The sequence below is a fragment of the Cyprinus carpio genome, chromosome B14 (assembly GCF_018340385.1).
Source record: "Cyprinus carpio isolate SPL01 chromosome B14, ASM1834038v1, whole genome shotgun sequence".
In the NCBI taxonomy this organism is placed as follows: Eukaryota; Metazoa; Chordata; class Actinopteri; order Cypriniformes; family Cyprinidae; genus Cyprinus; species Cyprinus carpio.
The window spans coordinates 13,972,352-13,989,347 of NC_056610.1; the positions used below are offsets into that span (position 1 = coordinate 13,972,352).

A 16,996-nucleotide genomic window follows, 5' to 3' on the forward strand; every position below is an offset into this window, starting at 1 on the left:
CCACCCCCTGCCTCCGCCCCTGTCTGCCATATAAAAAGTCAAAGATCTGCACTGAGAAACAGACGAAATACAGCAAGCTCTCTGTTAGTATTACCAAAATAATACATCAGTTTAAAACATTTACAATAGCATCAACAATATTTATAGTCAGATATGTATAACGTGTTTCATTGTTGTTTCAGATGTGCAGTATTCCTGGCTGATTTCAGTGAGAAACAATGGGATTCTGGACCATCTCTGTGTCTCTCTGTCTGCTCTTTGTTATGAATGCATCAGGTGAGATGGATCATGATAATATTGCAGCATTTACTGAACACTACTGAATTTTCACTTATCTCCAGCGTTTTATTATCTGACCTTTAACCTAATAACTGCTTCTTTTGGAATAATTTTCACTGTCAGAGAAACATTGCTGTTTTGCTCAATATCATTAACATGGCTGTGAGTAACTGCTATAGAAACAAGGCCGCTAACATTCAGTACAAAAACACTCTTGCACAAGTTGTATTGCTTAATTGAATCAAATATATTTTCATGCAAATAAAAACACATCATCTAAAAAGTAGTAAATTATGTGAAGAAAAGTTGCATTGTGCTTTGGTCTTGTATAAATAGAAATGTTTGACAAATTGATAAAGAGATGGTCTATGTTCATTTTTGTTAATAGATATATAATCCAATTAATTAATGATCACTTAAACTTGCAATAAACAAACCAAATCTCAATGTAGGAGCCTGTCGGTTTGGGGGGACTCGATAGGGACATGAATGCTTCAAGGTTTTTAAAAACACATTCCCCTGGTGATACACAGATATAAAATACTCAACATCTGCTGACAGAAATCTATAAATAAATTACCTTAATTGTATTTTTTTTTGTTTAATAATTTTTTAATCTATAAACCAACCAATCTATCTATCTATCTATCTATCTATTTCTACTCATGTCATATTCTCCTCAGGTGACGTGCTTGAACAATGGTGGGAACCTTGCCTCTGTGCACAATAAACAGCAGTATGATTTCTTAAAGAGCCTGATCTCAAGTTCACAATCATACTGGATAGGAGGCTATGATGCTGTTTCAGTATGTTATTATGTTGTTAATTTATTTACTTTTTGTTGTTGTTTGTGCTGTTGTCTAAGATGAATATGTAACAATTTGGTATCTAATATCAAACCAACACTGCTAAAAGTTCAAATTTACACAGAGTGTAAATATTTGTGCTCTTCTGTTCACAGGAGGGAAAGTGGTTCTGGAGTGATGGGTCCCAAATGAATTACAGACTTTGGAACCCTGGAGAGCCCAACAACCTAGAGAGTTCTGAGCACTGCATTCAGATGAACTTTGGAGGTAAATAATTTGAATGATGTGAACATCATTTCATGTTTTCAGTTCTGGACAGTTAATTAAGTATAATATTTACTCCCATCACTTCCAGTGTTTAAGTTACAAGCTAGACTTTCTCTATTTGCCTTTCTAAATATAAGCATTATGGTTAACACTTTAGTATAGCGACCAATTCTCACAATTAACTAGCTGCTTATTATCATGCCTATTATTAACATATTGGCTGTTTATTAGTTCTTATGAAGCATTTATTCTACATGACCATATTTTTCATCCCTAATCCAATACCTAAATTTAACAACTACCTTACTTACTATTAATTAGCAGCAAATTATGAGTTTATTGAGGCAAAAGTTGTAGTTAATGGTTTGCTAATAGTCAAAATTGGACCTTAAAATAAAGTGTGACCACATTATGATGCTAATACCTGTATAATTATTTGTATAATAAAACATCATTTTCTTTCTCATAACAGCTGCAGGAAACTGGAATGACCAAAAATGTACAGTCAAGATACCATTTGTGTGTGTCATTTCTTAGTGCAAATGTATCAAAATCACTGATTCTATGTTCAGTTTCAATTGTGATGCCTCTGTGTCAAACATTTTTCTTTCTGTAACTAAATAAATCAAATAGCATTCATTTATTGTCCTGAAGATCTATTGCATCACAAATGGGGACACAAACAGTCATTGAAATAAAACTCCAAGAAGAGTTTATCTGGGTAATTCATGTATCTTATGTTCTGGCAAATCAGGATTATCACAGGTTTTGTTCTTCAGCTTGTCCTGATTTAAATGTGATACTGTACACTGTACAAAAAGTAGAAGCCTAAACTGTAATTGTTATTTTAACGGCGCAGTATAGGCCTAATACTGACAGCTAGTGGTTAAAATTGGTACTGCAGCGGAAACCCAAAGTGTTTGTTTCGAGTCTTTCCTTCTTTCTCAGACTCGACCCTCCCTTTTTTATTATTATGAAATTTCATACATTTGGATCCTACTGTATATTTTAATAAAGAGATGACATGTGAGAAATCAATTACACCATGATGCCATACAATGCATCATTTCAGAAAAAAAAACCTAGTGCATGAGCATTGAGCAAATGATACAAGGATGGATTCAACCCAAAAATAAAATACAGAAAATGGGGTTTCTTTTTAATATTTCTAAAACTGATTAATAGAATAAGCAGACATTATACATTATTCAAAATTATTATTTCATTAAAAACTGTAAACATAAACAGATATACAGCTATTTTATGTATAAAAATGCAAAATTTAATTTGTATCATTGTAGTGTCTCTATACACATGCTAAAAGCGCTACCGACATGGCTACTGGTAGGCTATTGCTTAAGTAAAACCTCTGCCGTCTATATTTGAAAAGTATTGATACTTTTATGATCATAATGCTAGTTCCTGCCTGCCTCAGTCCACTTGTGATCGTGTTTCCCCCTCAGTCCATTCGCGATCATGTTCCTGTGGTCCTCATCGGTGTAATTGCAGAGGGGCCTTGTGCGGCTCTAATTTCAATTTAGATTTTCAACATAGAATTAAAAATTTCTTTCTCTTTCTTTCTTTCTTTCTTTCTTTCTTTCTAATGTTTTTTTTTTTTTTTGTCATGGTTAAAAAGTGAAAAAATAATGGATGCAAAAGTACAAGGAAAATACATGGATGGGATTCACAGTCTTGCATAAGATGTCAAAAATTATTATTTTTTTAAATCATGTTTTGATTGGCTTGGTGTGTTTTCCTTCTCCCTTGATTTACAGTACATTGATGCCAATGAATATTCAAAGTAAAAACCTTTTTTTCTATTCCCTATAGCTAAAAAACAACTGTAACCATAGTGACTGAATAAAGTAAATATCAAAGATGGTGAGTTGCTGGAAACACCTTTATTAACCTTCAGTGATCATTTCTAAAAGAAAGAAAATGAGTCAAAGCGGCTTGTTTGTTTTCCCAGTAAACTATTACTTTTCACATACTGCTTCACTTCTCACACACAAAAGGCAACATTTCAGAACATTTCCGATCATTCCATTTGCCACCTGCAGCAAGAAAGAAAGAAAGAAAGAAAAAAACACACACACACACACACACACACACACACACACACACACACACGCACACACACACACGCACACACACACACAAAACAGTTGTTTTCATATCTTTTTGTATTATGAATATATGCAAACATTCATATTTATTTCATATGGTAGACACAGAATTATTAGTATCTGATGTCTAGAAAAAAAATCAGCAACAATGTTTTGACAAATTAAAAAATTCTCTGCTTCTACGGAAATATGATATGTAGCAGTATCTACTAATCTACTTATTTATGGTTTAACATAATTGTCATTGATGGAACATTTATAATATTCTTTCATGAGTATTAAAAGCAGTTACTTGCGAAGTTCATCTCAAGGCAGTCCTCATTACCATCGTCATTGGGATCTCCAGAAAACCATATTTGGTAGTTAAATTTGGAACCATCACTCCAGAGCCAAGCTCCTTCCTGTGAAAAGAAAAGAGCAAAAAGGACATTTTTGTTTTGCACAGCATACATGGCTCAATTTTATATTTAATTAAAGATGACTTCTGATGATTATACTTGCTGTATCCCACTTTATAAATGCCAGAAATCCCAACAGAAAAAATGAACAGAAAATAATATTTTGCATAAAGAAAATATTTCATTTTGAAAATTGCTTAAGAAAGGGCTGAACTGCTCCAAACTATCTCTATCAGCAATGCTACTTCACATCAAATTTCACATGTGACACTGCAATAAACTAACTATTCCTGGAACCAAAAAGCTATGTTCATCCATTTGAAATATTTTTTAACATATTTAGTTTGCCCAATAGCACAAAAATGTAAAAAAAAAAAATGAATGCATAAACAAAAACAATCACTACAAACAATCCACTCACTCATCCCTCACTTGGGTACAGTGTGTAAAAAAAAAAAAAAAACACCTAAAATAACTGCTACATGACTGGCACGGCTGCCAAAAAAAAAAAAAAAACCCGTACAATTACAGTAAAATATCTTAATTGAAATAAAGTGCAAAACCAATAATTTTACAGCAATTTTCATTAAAGGTTTTACAGGAAAAAAAAATAATACAATATTTTGAAGATTTTTCCTTGTTTCAATTATGATATTTTACTTTAATTTTATGCTTTTTTGTTTGGCAGCTGTAGCTGCCAGTTATTAACCATTTTTTCTGGACTTTTTTACAGTGTAAAACCCTTATTCAGATTTTTTTTTTTTCTGGTTTCAATTACGATAATTTACTTTAATTTTACTGTTTTTGTTTGGTAGCTGTAGCTGCCAGTCATTTGACCATTTTTTTTTTACAGGAGTTTTTTTTTTTTACAGTGTAAAACCCTTATTTTACAGATTTTTGCTGGATTATTACAATGAAAGCACTAAATGTTCTACAGAGAAACACTGCTATTTTACAAATCATTACAAACAAAAATCTTCAATAAAGTGTCAAAGCGTGCTCAAGATGGAAAATTAATAGTTTTATTTGGAAGACAAAATACAAAGTCTGTACAAATGGCATATAAAATTTTAATTTTACATTTCAGTTTTTTTTTTAGAAATACAGCACAATTACATTTAAAATACTGTACTGATGAAGAACATAGAACACTTTCACTTCAAATTCACTTCCAGAATGAATATTTCCTGATTACGTACTCACCCCATGTAATCCAAGATGTTCATGTCTTTCTTCACAGTCAAAAAGAAATTTAAGTTTTTGAGGAAATATTCCAGGATTTTTCTCCATATAGTGGACTTCAATGGGACCCAATGGGTTGAAGGTCCAAATTTCAGTTTAAGTGCAGCTTTCAAAGGGATTTAGAAGTTCCCAGCGACTCTTATTCCTCGGCTGGGATTGTGTAAAGCCCTTTGAAGCAGCATTGAAACTGAAATTTGGATCTTCAACCTGTTGGGTTCCATTGAAGTCCACTATATGGAGAAAAATCCTGGAATGTTTTCCTCAAAAACCTTTTTTTTTTTTTTTCACAGAAAAAAAGAAAGACATGAACATCTTGGATGACATGAGGATGAGCAAATTATCAGGAAATTTTTATTCTGGAATTGAACTAGTCCTTTAAAACTGAAGAAATACAAAACGGATATATCTACAAGATTGTCAAGATTGATTTTAAAAGAGTTTTATTATTCACATGTAAATTTACATTTTAAATGAATTCATCATAAACAGTTCTTCAGAGCCCCCAGGAGGAATTCAGTAACTAAAAATTGCATTTCTATCTTACCAGTTAGGGTTACTCCCATGATGAAGTCAATTTTATCTTTGAGATGGGTGGGGAAAGAAACAATTTGTGCTGTTTGCTGATAGCTTTGTATCTTGTATTTTCCACATAAGTTTTATATTAATACACAATATTCTACTGACACCCGTGGGCTCCATATACAGTGCTGCCTAAAATGACTATAAAACTAGTATTTTCAGCAGCTAAAAAATGGTTTTAAGTCAGTTATTTCTATCTTTTGCTGTAGTATGTCAGTAGGAAATATCAGTTTATATTTCCAAACATTCATTTTGCCATTAATTGTAATAATCCAGTGAGATCTTTGTTTGTACAAGAAGTCTGACAACAGCCAGTGCTGAGCCAGCCACACAGAGATCTGATCTCATCATCATCCAGTCTGTCTGGAATGACATGAAGAACCAGAACAAACTAAGACAGACTAAATCCAGAAGAACTGTGGCAGTGTCTCCAAGACGCTTCATCTACCTGAAACCTACCTGCAAAGCTACCTGAAAAACTATGAGCAAGTGCACCTAGGGCAAAAGCTGCTTTCAAAAAGGATTCAAAAATATTTTTACACCTAAAACTAAAACTTTTAACAGCACTGTAGCTTTGAAGGTAGGTCTCTTGAAGCATCTTGGAGACATTGACACAGTTCTTCTGGATTTAGTCTGTCTAAGTTTGTTCTGTTTCTTCATGTCATTCCAGACAGGCTGATGATGATGAGATCAGATCTCTGCATGGAGCACTGGCTGCTGTCAGACAAAAATCTCATTAGATTATTACAATTAATGGCAAAATGTATGTTTGTAAATGTAAACTGATATTTGCTACTGACACATTACAGCAAAAGATAGAAATAACTGACTTAAAACTATATATATATATATATATATATATATATATATATATATATAATATATATATATATATATATATTTAGCTGCTGAAAATACTAGTGTTCTAGTCATTTTGGGCACCACTGTAGCTCTGATAATTTATGTAGACAAACATAGCCTATGTATTTTAATTCTGAATTCTAGCTATATTAGTCTAATAATAAGTAAAACCAAAACATACAACAAAAGGTCCATGACTCTGTACCAGAAGTGACAGACACAGCAGATAAAGAGCAGTCCTCCTCCAAATTGCCAGTAATCAGAAGGAGATAAAAAAAAAATAGAATAAATAAATAAAAAATAAAATAATAATAATAATAATAATAATAATAATAAAACGATTGTGAGAAGACACTTTTTTATCTGGGATTAAAACAAATTAAAAACATAGAAGAAAAATACTGTGAACATTCCTTTAAAAATAAATTAATGTTAGTATGTCTTAATGTTAGACATGAATTATTAATACTCACTTCCTCTTAAGATCATGTTTTAGAAGATTTTCATTCCCAAAACTTCTGGATCATAATGGGGAAGCACACACACACAAACAAATTAATATCAATTTGTTTAATAAAGCTTACTACTTACTATCTACTACTTACTAATCTACTTACTAAGGGTGTAACGGTACATGTATTTGTACCGAACCGTTTCGGTAACCGAACGAATACAGTTTTTTTGTTTGTTTGTTTGTTTGTTTTCTCAGGAAATTCAAATAATAAACGCCGTTTTGACAGTCTTTGATTTGGCATGACAGATCGCTGTATAAATGCATTGGAGAGTCGCTTCTGGGACGGTTCAGAAACGTGCTGGTATAATCCCAACTCAAGCACTGTGTAAGCCCTTTATTTTAGACAAGGGGAGGGGGCGACAGTGGTAGTTACCTTACAAAATGCAATGACAAAAAAATAAAAAAAAAAAAACACATTTTCTGTACAGGTCCTTCTCAAAAAATTAGCATATTGTGAAAAAGTTCATTATTTTCCATAATGTAATGATAAAAATTTAACTTTCATATATTTTAGATTCATTGCACACCAACTGAAATATTTCAGGTCTTTTATTGTTTTAATACTGATGATTTTGGCATACAGCTCATGAAAACCCAAAATTCATCTCAAAAAATTAGCATATTTCATCCGACCAATAAAAGAAAAGTGTTTTAATACAAAAAAAAAAAAAGTCAACCTTCAAATAATTATGTTCAGTTATGCACTCAATACTTGGTCGGGAATCCTTTTGCAGAAATGACTGCTTCAATGCGGCGTGGCATGGATGCAGTAAGCCTGTGGGACTGCTGAGGTGTTATGGAGGCCCAGGATGCTTCGATAGCGGCCTTAAGCTCATCCAGAGTGTTGGGTCTTGCGTCTCTCAACTTTCTCTTCACAATATCCCACAGATTCTCTATGGGGTTCAGGTCAGGAGAGTTGGCAGGCCAATTGAGCACAGTAATACCATGGTCAGTAAACCATTTACCAGTTGTTTTGGCACTGTGAGCAGGTGCCAGGTCGTGCTGAAAAAACGAAATCTTCATCTCCATAAAGCTTTTCAGCAGATGGAAGCATGAAGTGCTCCAAAATCTCCTGATAGCTAGCTGCATTGACCCTGCCCTTGATAAAACACAGTGGACCAACACCAGCAGCTGACATGGCACCCCAGACCATCACTGACTGTGGGTACTTGACACTGGACTTCAGGCATTTTGGCATTTCCTTCTCCCCAGTCCTCCTCCACACTCTCAAACTTTGATTTCCGAATGACATGCAAAATTTGCTTTCATCCGAAAAAAGTACTTTGGACCACTGAGCAACAGTCCAGTGCTGCTTCTCTGTAGCCCAGGTCAGGCGCTTCTGCCGCTGTTTCTGGTTCAAAGGCACACGCCTGTGCACGGTGGCTCTGGATGTTTCTACTCCAGACTCAGTCCACTGCTTCTGCAGGTCCCCCAAGGTCTGGAATCGGTCCTTCTCCACAATCTTCCTCAGGGTCTGATCACCTCTTCTCGTTGTGCAGCGTTTTTTTTTTGCCACACTTTTTCCTTCCCACAGACTTCCCACTGAGGTGCCTTGATACAGCACTCTGGGAACAGCCTATTCATTCAGAAATTTCTTTCTGTGTCTTACCCTCGCGCTTGAGGGTGTCAATGATGGCCTTCGGGACAGCAGTCAGGTCGGCAGTCTTACCCATGATTGCGGTTTTGAGTAATGAACCAGGCTGGGAGTTTTTAAAAGCCTCAGGAATCTTTTGCAGGTGTTTAGAGTTAATTAGTTGATTCAGATGATTAGGTTAATAGCTCGTTTAGAGAACCTTTTCATGATATGCTAATTTTTTGAGATAGGAATTTTGGGTTTTCATGAGCTGTATGCCAAAATCATCAGTATTAAAACAATAAAAGACCTGAAATATTTCAGTTGGTGTGCAATGAATCTAAAATATATGAAAGTTTAATTTTTATCATTACATTATGGAAAATAATGAACTTTTTCACAATATGCTAATTTTTTGAGAAGGACCTGTATTCTTAAGGGGATCAATAAAGGTATGAGGTCTGCTGTTGTTAAGGAGGGAATTTTGTATGCGAGGGTTGCTGAGCGCCTTGCCGAGGCTACCGTGCCGGGACGTGGGTTGGATGTCTTTTCTGCGATGCGTGCAAAGCGATTAGGAGGGTTGGTTTGTAATCTTGAGTTTCCCTTATTAAAGTTCGGCGGCCGCCGGTTGTTTTCTCGAACGCTGTACCCCATGTCCGGTAGCGGGTAAGAAGACCAGCAGACAATTTTCTGCCCTTATGGTTCTTAAATTATTTGTATATGAAGTGTTGTATTCGCCGGGGAGTCCTGGGTTAATGTGATTGACTAATTGTTACCGGTCCCCCGGCGTTTGTATTTTCTCTTTCTGTGTGTGTGTGTGTGTGTGTGTGTGTGTGTCTGGCAGGTTATTATCTTTCATGTGCCATTTTCCATACTGTTTTATATTGACGACGGCTAAGTAGCCAGCAAGAGTGGTTTTGGCTCATATTGAGTGACTCTGTGGTGTGTATTGAAGTGTTTGAGTTAACTGATGCACTTATGGATTTTTGTATCTTTTGGTGTTTGCTGTGAAATGAAATTCTGTATAATTGTTGACACATTAACTAACTTTAAGGTGTTGAAACCCTCTGCTGAATACCCTTCTGCTCGTTGATTATGTCAGGTTACTTGTGATTGGTCAAATGCACTATCAACTACATATGACACCCATAATCTGCTGCTCTGCCCTGTTGAGGTTTTAATATGAATTGTATTTAGTATATAAGAATAAAAGTTATACTTGTATTCATTGAGGTTGTGTGCTTGAGTCTCCTTGGCTATTCAGGCCCAAAATAATTTTCGTCCAGTTAGGAACCTGTTGGTCTCTTTCTTTACTCCTCTTATTTTTGGAGTGTTACAACTGACTACAGCGGCCACAATCAGGTCTGGTTCCCGTGTCTGAACCGTGACGCGCTGCAGACTTGTGCAGTGTAAATGGCAGAGCGGAGCGTGAGTGAACGCAATCATTCCTTCCTCTGTACTACTACTTTTAACGCGAATAAACCTGATTGAACATCTCATGCCTCATGTAATTGTTCAATAACCCTCCCCATCAGATGTTGTTTGGTCACGTGGACGTGCCTTCGGGGAGGGGGGAGTAATGTCACGCCCATGACTGTGTGTTTGTTTTCCTTCCCCCATGCTCTGTTTACCATGTGTCCTAGTTCTTCCCAAATTGTGAAATTGATTCCAGGTGTTTCTTGTTAATTTCCTTGTTTGGTTCCCCATTTAAGCCCTGTGTTTTCCTGAGTCCTGCCTGGTGTCTAAACATCATTTTCTGTTCTATGTGTGCATTCCCTCCTTGTGAGTTAATGAAGACTGTTCATGGTGCTATTCTCCGTCATCTCTGTGCTCCTTGTTACCACACAGTAGTGAACCATGAAAATAATACAGCATCTTTATAACGATATAATATTTATACGTTTTAAATCTTACCTAGTGTAGAACCGTATATTATCGTTGATGCAGCAAAACTGCATCAATCCTCATTTCTTCCACTTTCTTTCGGAGATCTTAAGTCTGATCCAAAGAAAGATTGACAGCTGCAGGAATGGGAAATTAACAATAACCATGCTCCTGATGCTGGAGGTCCATAGGCACAGGATCTTCATTCAGTGGAGGGGAAACTTCTCTCCTCTGCCATTCCCCAATGCGCCTTGGTGCTGAAGTGGAGTAGTTGTTCCACTCAAACAAAGTGGACACTGCACCTTTCTTCAGTAGCCAGCACCCTGAGGGAGTCATTGGCTCGATCAAATCATCACTCTTGAAATAGCGACTGCAGACTCTTGTGTTAGGATTGATATTACAGTCCTCACCTCGATGAATCCATTTTTTACATGTTTCCTTGTCCAATGGAAAGTATGGAAACTAACCACAGAATTTAAACCTGAGGATGTGTCACATAATGGGACACAGCAATACATAGGCGTTGCACCTTCACGCTGAAGGCACTTGAAGCTTGAAACTTATTAGTAAAACGTTTATATTTAATATAATATGCTAAAATGTTAAGTTACTACAGTTAATAAAATATATAATAAAATAAATAATTATATATTGTAAAAATTGTAATTGCTAATTAATCTAAAATTTGACAAAGTAGTGATGGGACAATTGATCCCTAGGCTCGGATGCCTTGACTCAGTTTTCAAAGCACTATTATATCACACACTGTGCCGATGCTTGTATCGAAATGACAACACCACATGATAATGACTTTTGAAGCTTCGAACGTTATGCAGTATCGGAATGTCGGAACAGCTGGTTTGAAAAAATCAGCGCTTTACATGACTCTTGTGTTTGACTTTACATTGACTTTGTTGTGTGTGTGTATGTGTGCACTTATTAAGGATTCAGAAGAATAGTTTAGAATAACCTCAACACCAGAGAGAAGCTGAATGCAGGTCACACCTCTATTGTATTTTATAAAGTTCTGTAGCTGGGGTCTCAGAGACTCCGAACAGCTCACCCAAAATATTTTTGCTACTACTCACATCAATTGTTAATTATAATCACACACTTGTATATTTTATATTATTAATCAACCGGACTACGCATGACACGAGTTGGCACAGATTAAAAACTTTTTCAAACATCCTCTGCTTCGCAGAAGTCTTTAAATATAAAAACAAATGTTACTTACAGGCTATTGAGTCAGAAGCACCAGATGTTCTTGCAAAGTTGGAAATACCCCATTTATAGAACAACCTTTGAGCACAGACCCATCTTAACCTTAAACCTTAATCCTCCATAAAGTCCCTCCATAAAATGCATTACCAGCGTCACACACTGCGGGCTTGAGTGAGGAATGGCCGACGGGTTAGAGAACGGCGCAGCCAGCAGATTCAATGAAGGACACGTGATGACCTTGGGCTGGATTTCGCTTCGTTCATGGTGAAAGCCGATCCGACGATCCACAGCACGAAGTTGATGTATTTCCTCAGCGACCAGCACGGATCAGCTCTAGGCATGATGAAGCGGATATAGTCCTCTTTTGGAAGGCCAAATAAAGTGGTTTTCCTTTCACAATGAAGCACAGTGTCTCCACAACATGGCAGGAACAACAATACTACAGAAAGAATAACAAAATTATGCTTTCTTTGCGTGACATTTTGGGCGGTGGTTATGCAAATCTTCCCACATCGTGACATAGACATGTGGGGGTGTGTGTCTAGAATGAGCCGTTTTAGCTAGGAGTGGTTGAGTCTTAACTTTTATAAAGAATATCTCTTTGGATTTGAGACTTTAGCTTGTAACACTCCAAAGAGAAAGGAAAAATTGAAATCGCATCATATGACCCCTTTAAAGATATTATAGTCAAATGTAAGTAAAAACAACATAAATAACAGTTTAACTGTAAATATGTAAAATATTTCTCATTGTCTTTTAAAAATGTGCAGAAAAAACAACAACACAAAGTGTGCACTTCTTGTGATTTCTGTCAGTCTTTCTCTATGGGGCGTTTGATGGCCAGACAGAGGCAACTCCGCACCCTTAGCTGCCTCACAGTGAGCTGCAGGTGACAAAAACCACAAATCCTTGTAGAAGCGGACAACAGTGACAGTGTTTTCTATTTTAGCTACAGACTTCATTTTAGAGCTAACACATGTATAGTAGTATTTTTATTTAATGCCACGGCAGCGTCTCATGCTATACAAGTAACAAATACAATAAAACCAACAAACAAACAAACACAAGTATATTACACATAATTTTTTTACATTAACATATGATAAAAATTCTAAAACTTTTCATGGCAAAATAATACTCAAACTCTTTAAGTGAGTTCAATAAACATGTATATTTAGAGATCCCACTGGAATGGGTTGACAAGCATTGTATTTGCTTACCTACTGTATGTTGACATTTCATATTAAACAAAGTATGAATGGGACATATAACATTTTACAACAGCTAAAAAAAGTTGAAGAGGAAGACTTTTACAATTTAATTATTATTATTTTTATTATTATTATTCTTGGCTCTGTATGTTGCAGAATACATTACTATACATATGACTTCATAGCTAAATAGATATGGATTTCTCCACTCTAACTAGTGTGATTTCCTGGAGTAGTATGTAAAAAATATTATGTCAATATAAAGTCAGTTTTTACAATTCACTGTGAGTTTGTCATGTATATCACATATCTCTCCACTTGGTGGTGCCTCTGCTCCACTGACTAATAAGGTGATGTTTGCCATATAAGCCAGACATGAGGAGGAATGATGATAATTGTTTTCCAAATAAATGCAAGGCCTGTAGGGGGAAAAAGTTGCTGGATCAAAAAGCAAGGACTTCTTGTGCTCCCTAGATGACTTGCAGGCAGCAATGTTTGTGTGTGAGAGTGTGTGCATTGTTTGTGTATTGTGCATGGTGTTTGTGTGTTTCACACGTTTAAAGGTTATCTACAGTAATTTAAAGGTTATTGCTCTATATAACCAGCTGTGCAATTTCCAATCAAATGCAACTCTGCATTTAATACTTTTAAAAACCCATACTCACATATGCTCTTGGCAGGAACATCTGAAAGTTAGAAGTGTTATTTGTATGACAGCTCTTCTCAGAGACCATCTCTATGGCCTTGCATAACCGTGAGTAGCCAACTAAAAATATAATATTGAAAATAGAAGTGTCTAAACAGGTGACCTTTACACACTTTTACACCCCCCACTGTTTCTATTGTGACTGGCTGACATCACACGCTTCTCATGCATCTCTCTGACTGATCTGGTGGCTGAAGTTTGCTATTGCGAGATTGAAGAACTCAGAAGGTCTTAAGTGTGATTCAAGAGGCTGCATGTGCATCTAAGCTGAGGACACCCATGGTAGGTGAGAAATGTCACAGTCAGGTCTCGTGAATCATGCACAAAGTGTTTCAAAAGTATAAGCACTCTTAAAAAAAAACTTAGTTTCAGCTTTAGTATGCTCATGAGCTACATATAGGTCAGGGTTAAAAGGAAACCCAATTATTTATTTATTTTTTTCTTCTTTCCTTTTTTCTTCATTCCAGTTTGTTATTGGGTATATAGGCTAATCAGGTAAACTGGATCCCAGGTAAAAAACAAAATGTGGTTGATCGCTTTTTAATTGTTTACAACCCTAATGTTTCATATTTTATATGGTCTCTAAATAATCAACATGATCAAAACTAATGCTATAAATATCGCAATATTTTTTGTTAATATTTCTTATATTTTTTCTGTCATGTTAAATGAGCCATAAACCTTGATGCATCAAATGACACTAAAATAAAAGTAAATAAATAATAATCATAATAATAATAATAAATAATAATAATAATATAATAATAATAATAATAATATAACACATCCAAATGATGTATATCAAAACTCTGATTTTGATTTTTAACTCTGATCAGACTATGAATCCGTCCACTCACAAGATATTAAACACATTTTAATATTTTGAGATGAATTTTAGAACAGGTAATGTTTTTTAATTTGTTGTTCATCTCCTAGCAATGAGACACATTCTACATGTGTACAACAGTTTGTTGTGTTAATATAAAAAAATAAGTGTGTATGATGTCTAGTGTTTGGATTGAAGGTGGGTATAGTATATTTCAAGCTTTAAGATGCAACATGTTTCAGATTATATGTTGAAGTAATACAAAGTCTAACATTTGCATGTCTGTCCATGGATAACAGGCAGAACAGCTTTAAACTGAGCAAACAAGGGTTTATACACCTAGAAAAGAAGCTTCAACTGCAAATGAAAGGTAAGTGCTTCACCCTGTCTACTTTTAACTTCTATGGAATAGTTTGTATGATTTGCACACCATTTTTCTTTGCCTTTTCAAAACTGGAAGAGATGAGTCAAAATTATTTTTCTGTGGAATCACAATGTGTTTTTGCCAGAGCAGAAGTATTTGACCTGAAATATTCTTACTGCAAACCTTATACAAAGAGCAAAACAGAAGAAAATGTGCTTAAGCTGTTTTCCAGGACCGTTTAAAATACAAAACAAAAAAACAAAATTTAAAAACCTTAAAATTAAGCATCATGTTTCATATCTTATGCAGTAAGAGTCACTTTTAGAGCCGTTTCTCCCCTGGCTTCATGAAATTAAAACCTGCTTTTCATTTAGAGTGCTGTGCACCGAGAATGATGTGATCAATCTTGTCAACTATTTAAAGAGCGCAGGAGAGCACGAGATAGGTGCATTAGTCAACCCTTCTCCCTAAACTGCAGGCTCCCATGGCAGATGTGTCTTTCCAGCTACTGAAAAAACAGCAAGAGACAGATAGTTAATACTTAATGCAGCAGGGCAGCGAGAAACCTGCTTAGATCTAAAAGCATGTAAAGAGTTGGACATGTAAGGTCAGCAAGCACAAGCAATCCTTCAACCTCTTGTGCGCATGAGATGGAAGACAAGAGGGTGTTGAAAAGTCAAAGCCTTTCATGTACACCAGGCACGTTAAATCAATTTCATCCACTGTAGTATTGATGATGTACACCTCTGTGAACTATTTTACTATTCCAGTGTTTCTGTGTTTCTGTGTTTTTAACCCTGGAGGAAACAACGTTTACTGCGGATGCCAGCAGCAGCACTGATGTTCTTCTCGACAGCCCATGACCAGAAGACTCGTTGTGTTTAAGGTACAAGAACTAGGGCAGAAGACTCGAGGAGATCTGACAAACCAGAGCAACTACAGGGCTGGGGAAATGCTCCATCCAGAGAGAGCAGCAGAAACTGAGCCGTGACTGAAAGAAGGGTGAAGTGGACCAGGGGGACATTAGTATTCAAATGCTTAAGCCTGCAACCATCTGCTGGACCAAGGATTAGAGCACTTGCTCATTTGTTCAGTATTATTTTTTGTTTAACAGCAGTACTATATTATAATATATATATATATATATATATATATATATATATATATATATAATATATAGTACTATATTATTACTATATTATTACTATATGTATAGAAAGTACTATATTATTACTATATATATATATATATATATATATATATATATATATATATATATATATATATATATATATATATATATATATATATATATATATTTATATAGCCGGGGTGAGAAACTTTTGAGCCGAAAGAAGATGTCTTTTTTTTTTTCTTGTTTTGTTAATTTTTTTTAAAAAAATTCATTTAGTACTGCCCTTTGGAAGCAACAGAAGATACTTGCATATTTCCTGGAAGACAAATAAAGTACAATTTACCTTGATCTTCAAATTCAAAAAGTTTTCAGCCCTCGGATCTTAATGCGTCGTGTTTCCTTCTGGAGCATTAGTGAATGTTTGTTCCTTTTTTAATAGTTGTGTTTGAGTCCCTCAGTCATAGATCATCCAGGTTAGCAACCACACACAGTATTAAGAACCAAGGGTTCCCAAACTTTTGAAGGGGGTTATTTTAATAATTTCAGTTATTTTATTTATTTTATTTATTTATTTATTTTTTTGTCTTTTGGACTATGTGTAAACATCTTTTATGTAAAAGACCTTACTCAGGACAGTACTAAATAAAAAATAACATGCATTTTGTATGACCTCTCTTATTTTGTTAAAATTATTCACATTTTCACAGATTCTGCAAGGGGTTCCCAAACTTTCTTATGCCAGTGTATGTACAGTATGTATATATATATATATATATATATATATATATATATATATATATATATATATGTATATTATATATATATATATATATATACACACACACACACACACACACAAAACTCATCTCAACACAAGTTATGCTATTTTTTATTTTTGCATTTAATCAACATTTGTGATATTTGGTCAGTCAAAAATGTAGGTTAATTTAATCTAATTTTGTGTCTCTGAAAAACAGTGATCTATGCCATTGTATTATGTT

General features: G+C 35.1%; 1 protein-coding gene and 2 long non-coding RNA genes across 3 annotated transcripts in view; 2 read left to right on the forward strand and 1 right to left on the reverse strand.

The window, feature by feature from the left end:
* LOC122139625 lies at positions 1–789 on the forward strand. Its single transcript, XR_006156434.1, has 3 exons — positions 1–83; positions 183–276; positions 732–789. It is a non-coding gene; the product is annotated as an uncharacterized LOC122139625 (long non-coding RNA).
* A 127-nt stretch (positions 790–916) lies between these two features.
* Positions 917–1,991, forward strand: LOC109071228 (galactose-specific lectin nattectin-like). Its single transcript, XM_019087711.2, has 3 exons — positions 917–1,085; positions 1,241–1,352; positions 1,825–1,991. The coding sequence occupies exons 1-3, from the start codon at positions 945–947 to the stop codon at positions 1,887–1,889; spliced, it is 318 nt and encodes a 105-aa protein (XP_018943256.2). The 5' UTR covers positions 917–944; the 3' UTR covers positions 1,890–1,991.
* Positions 1,992–3,391: 1,400 nt separating this feature from the next.
* The window catches only part of LOC122139626, a 70,189-nt gene continuing 56,584 nt past the window's right edge, over positions 3,392–16,996 (reverse strand). The window contains exons 2-3 of the long non-coding RNA XR_006156435.1: positions 3,771–3,879; positions 3,392–3,406 (exon numbers count right to left, since the gene is read on the reverse strand). This is a non-coding gene — a long non-coding RNA (uncharacterized LOC122139626). The remainder of the gene's footprint in view (positions 3,407–3,770; positions 3,880–16,996) is intronic.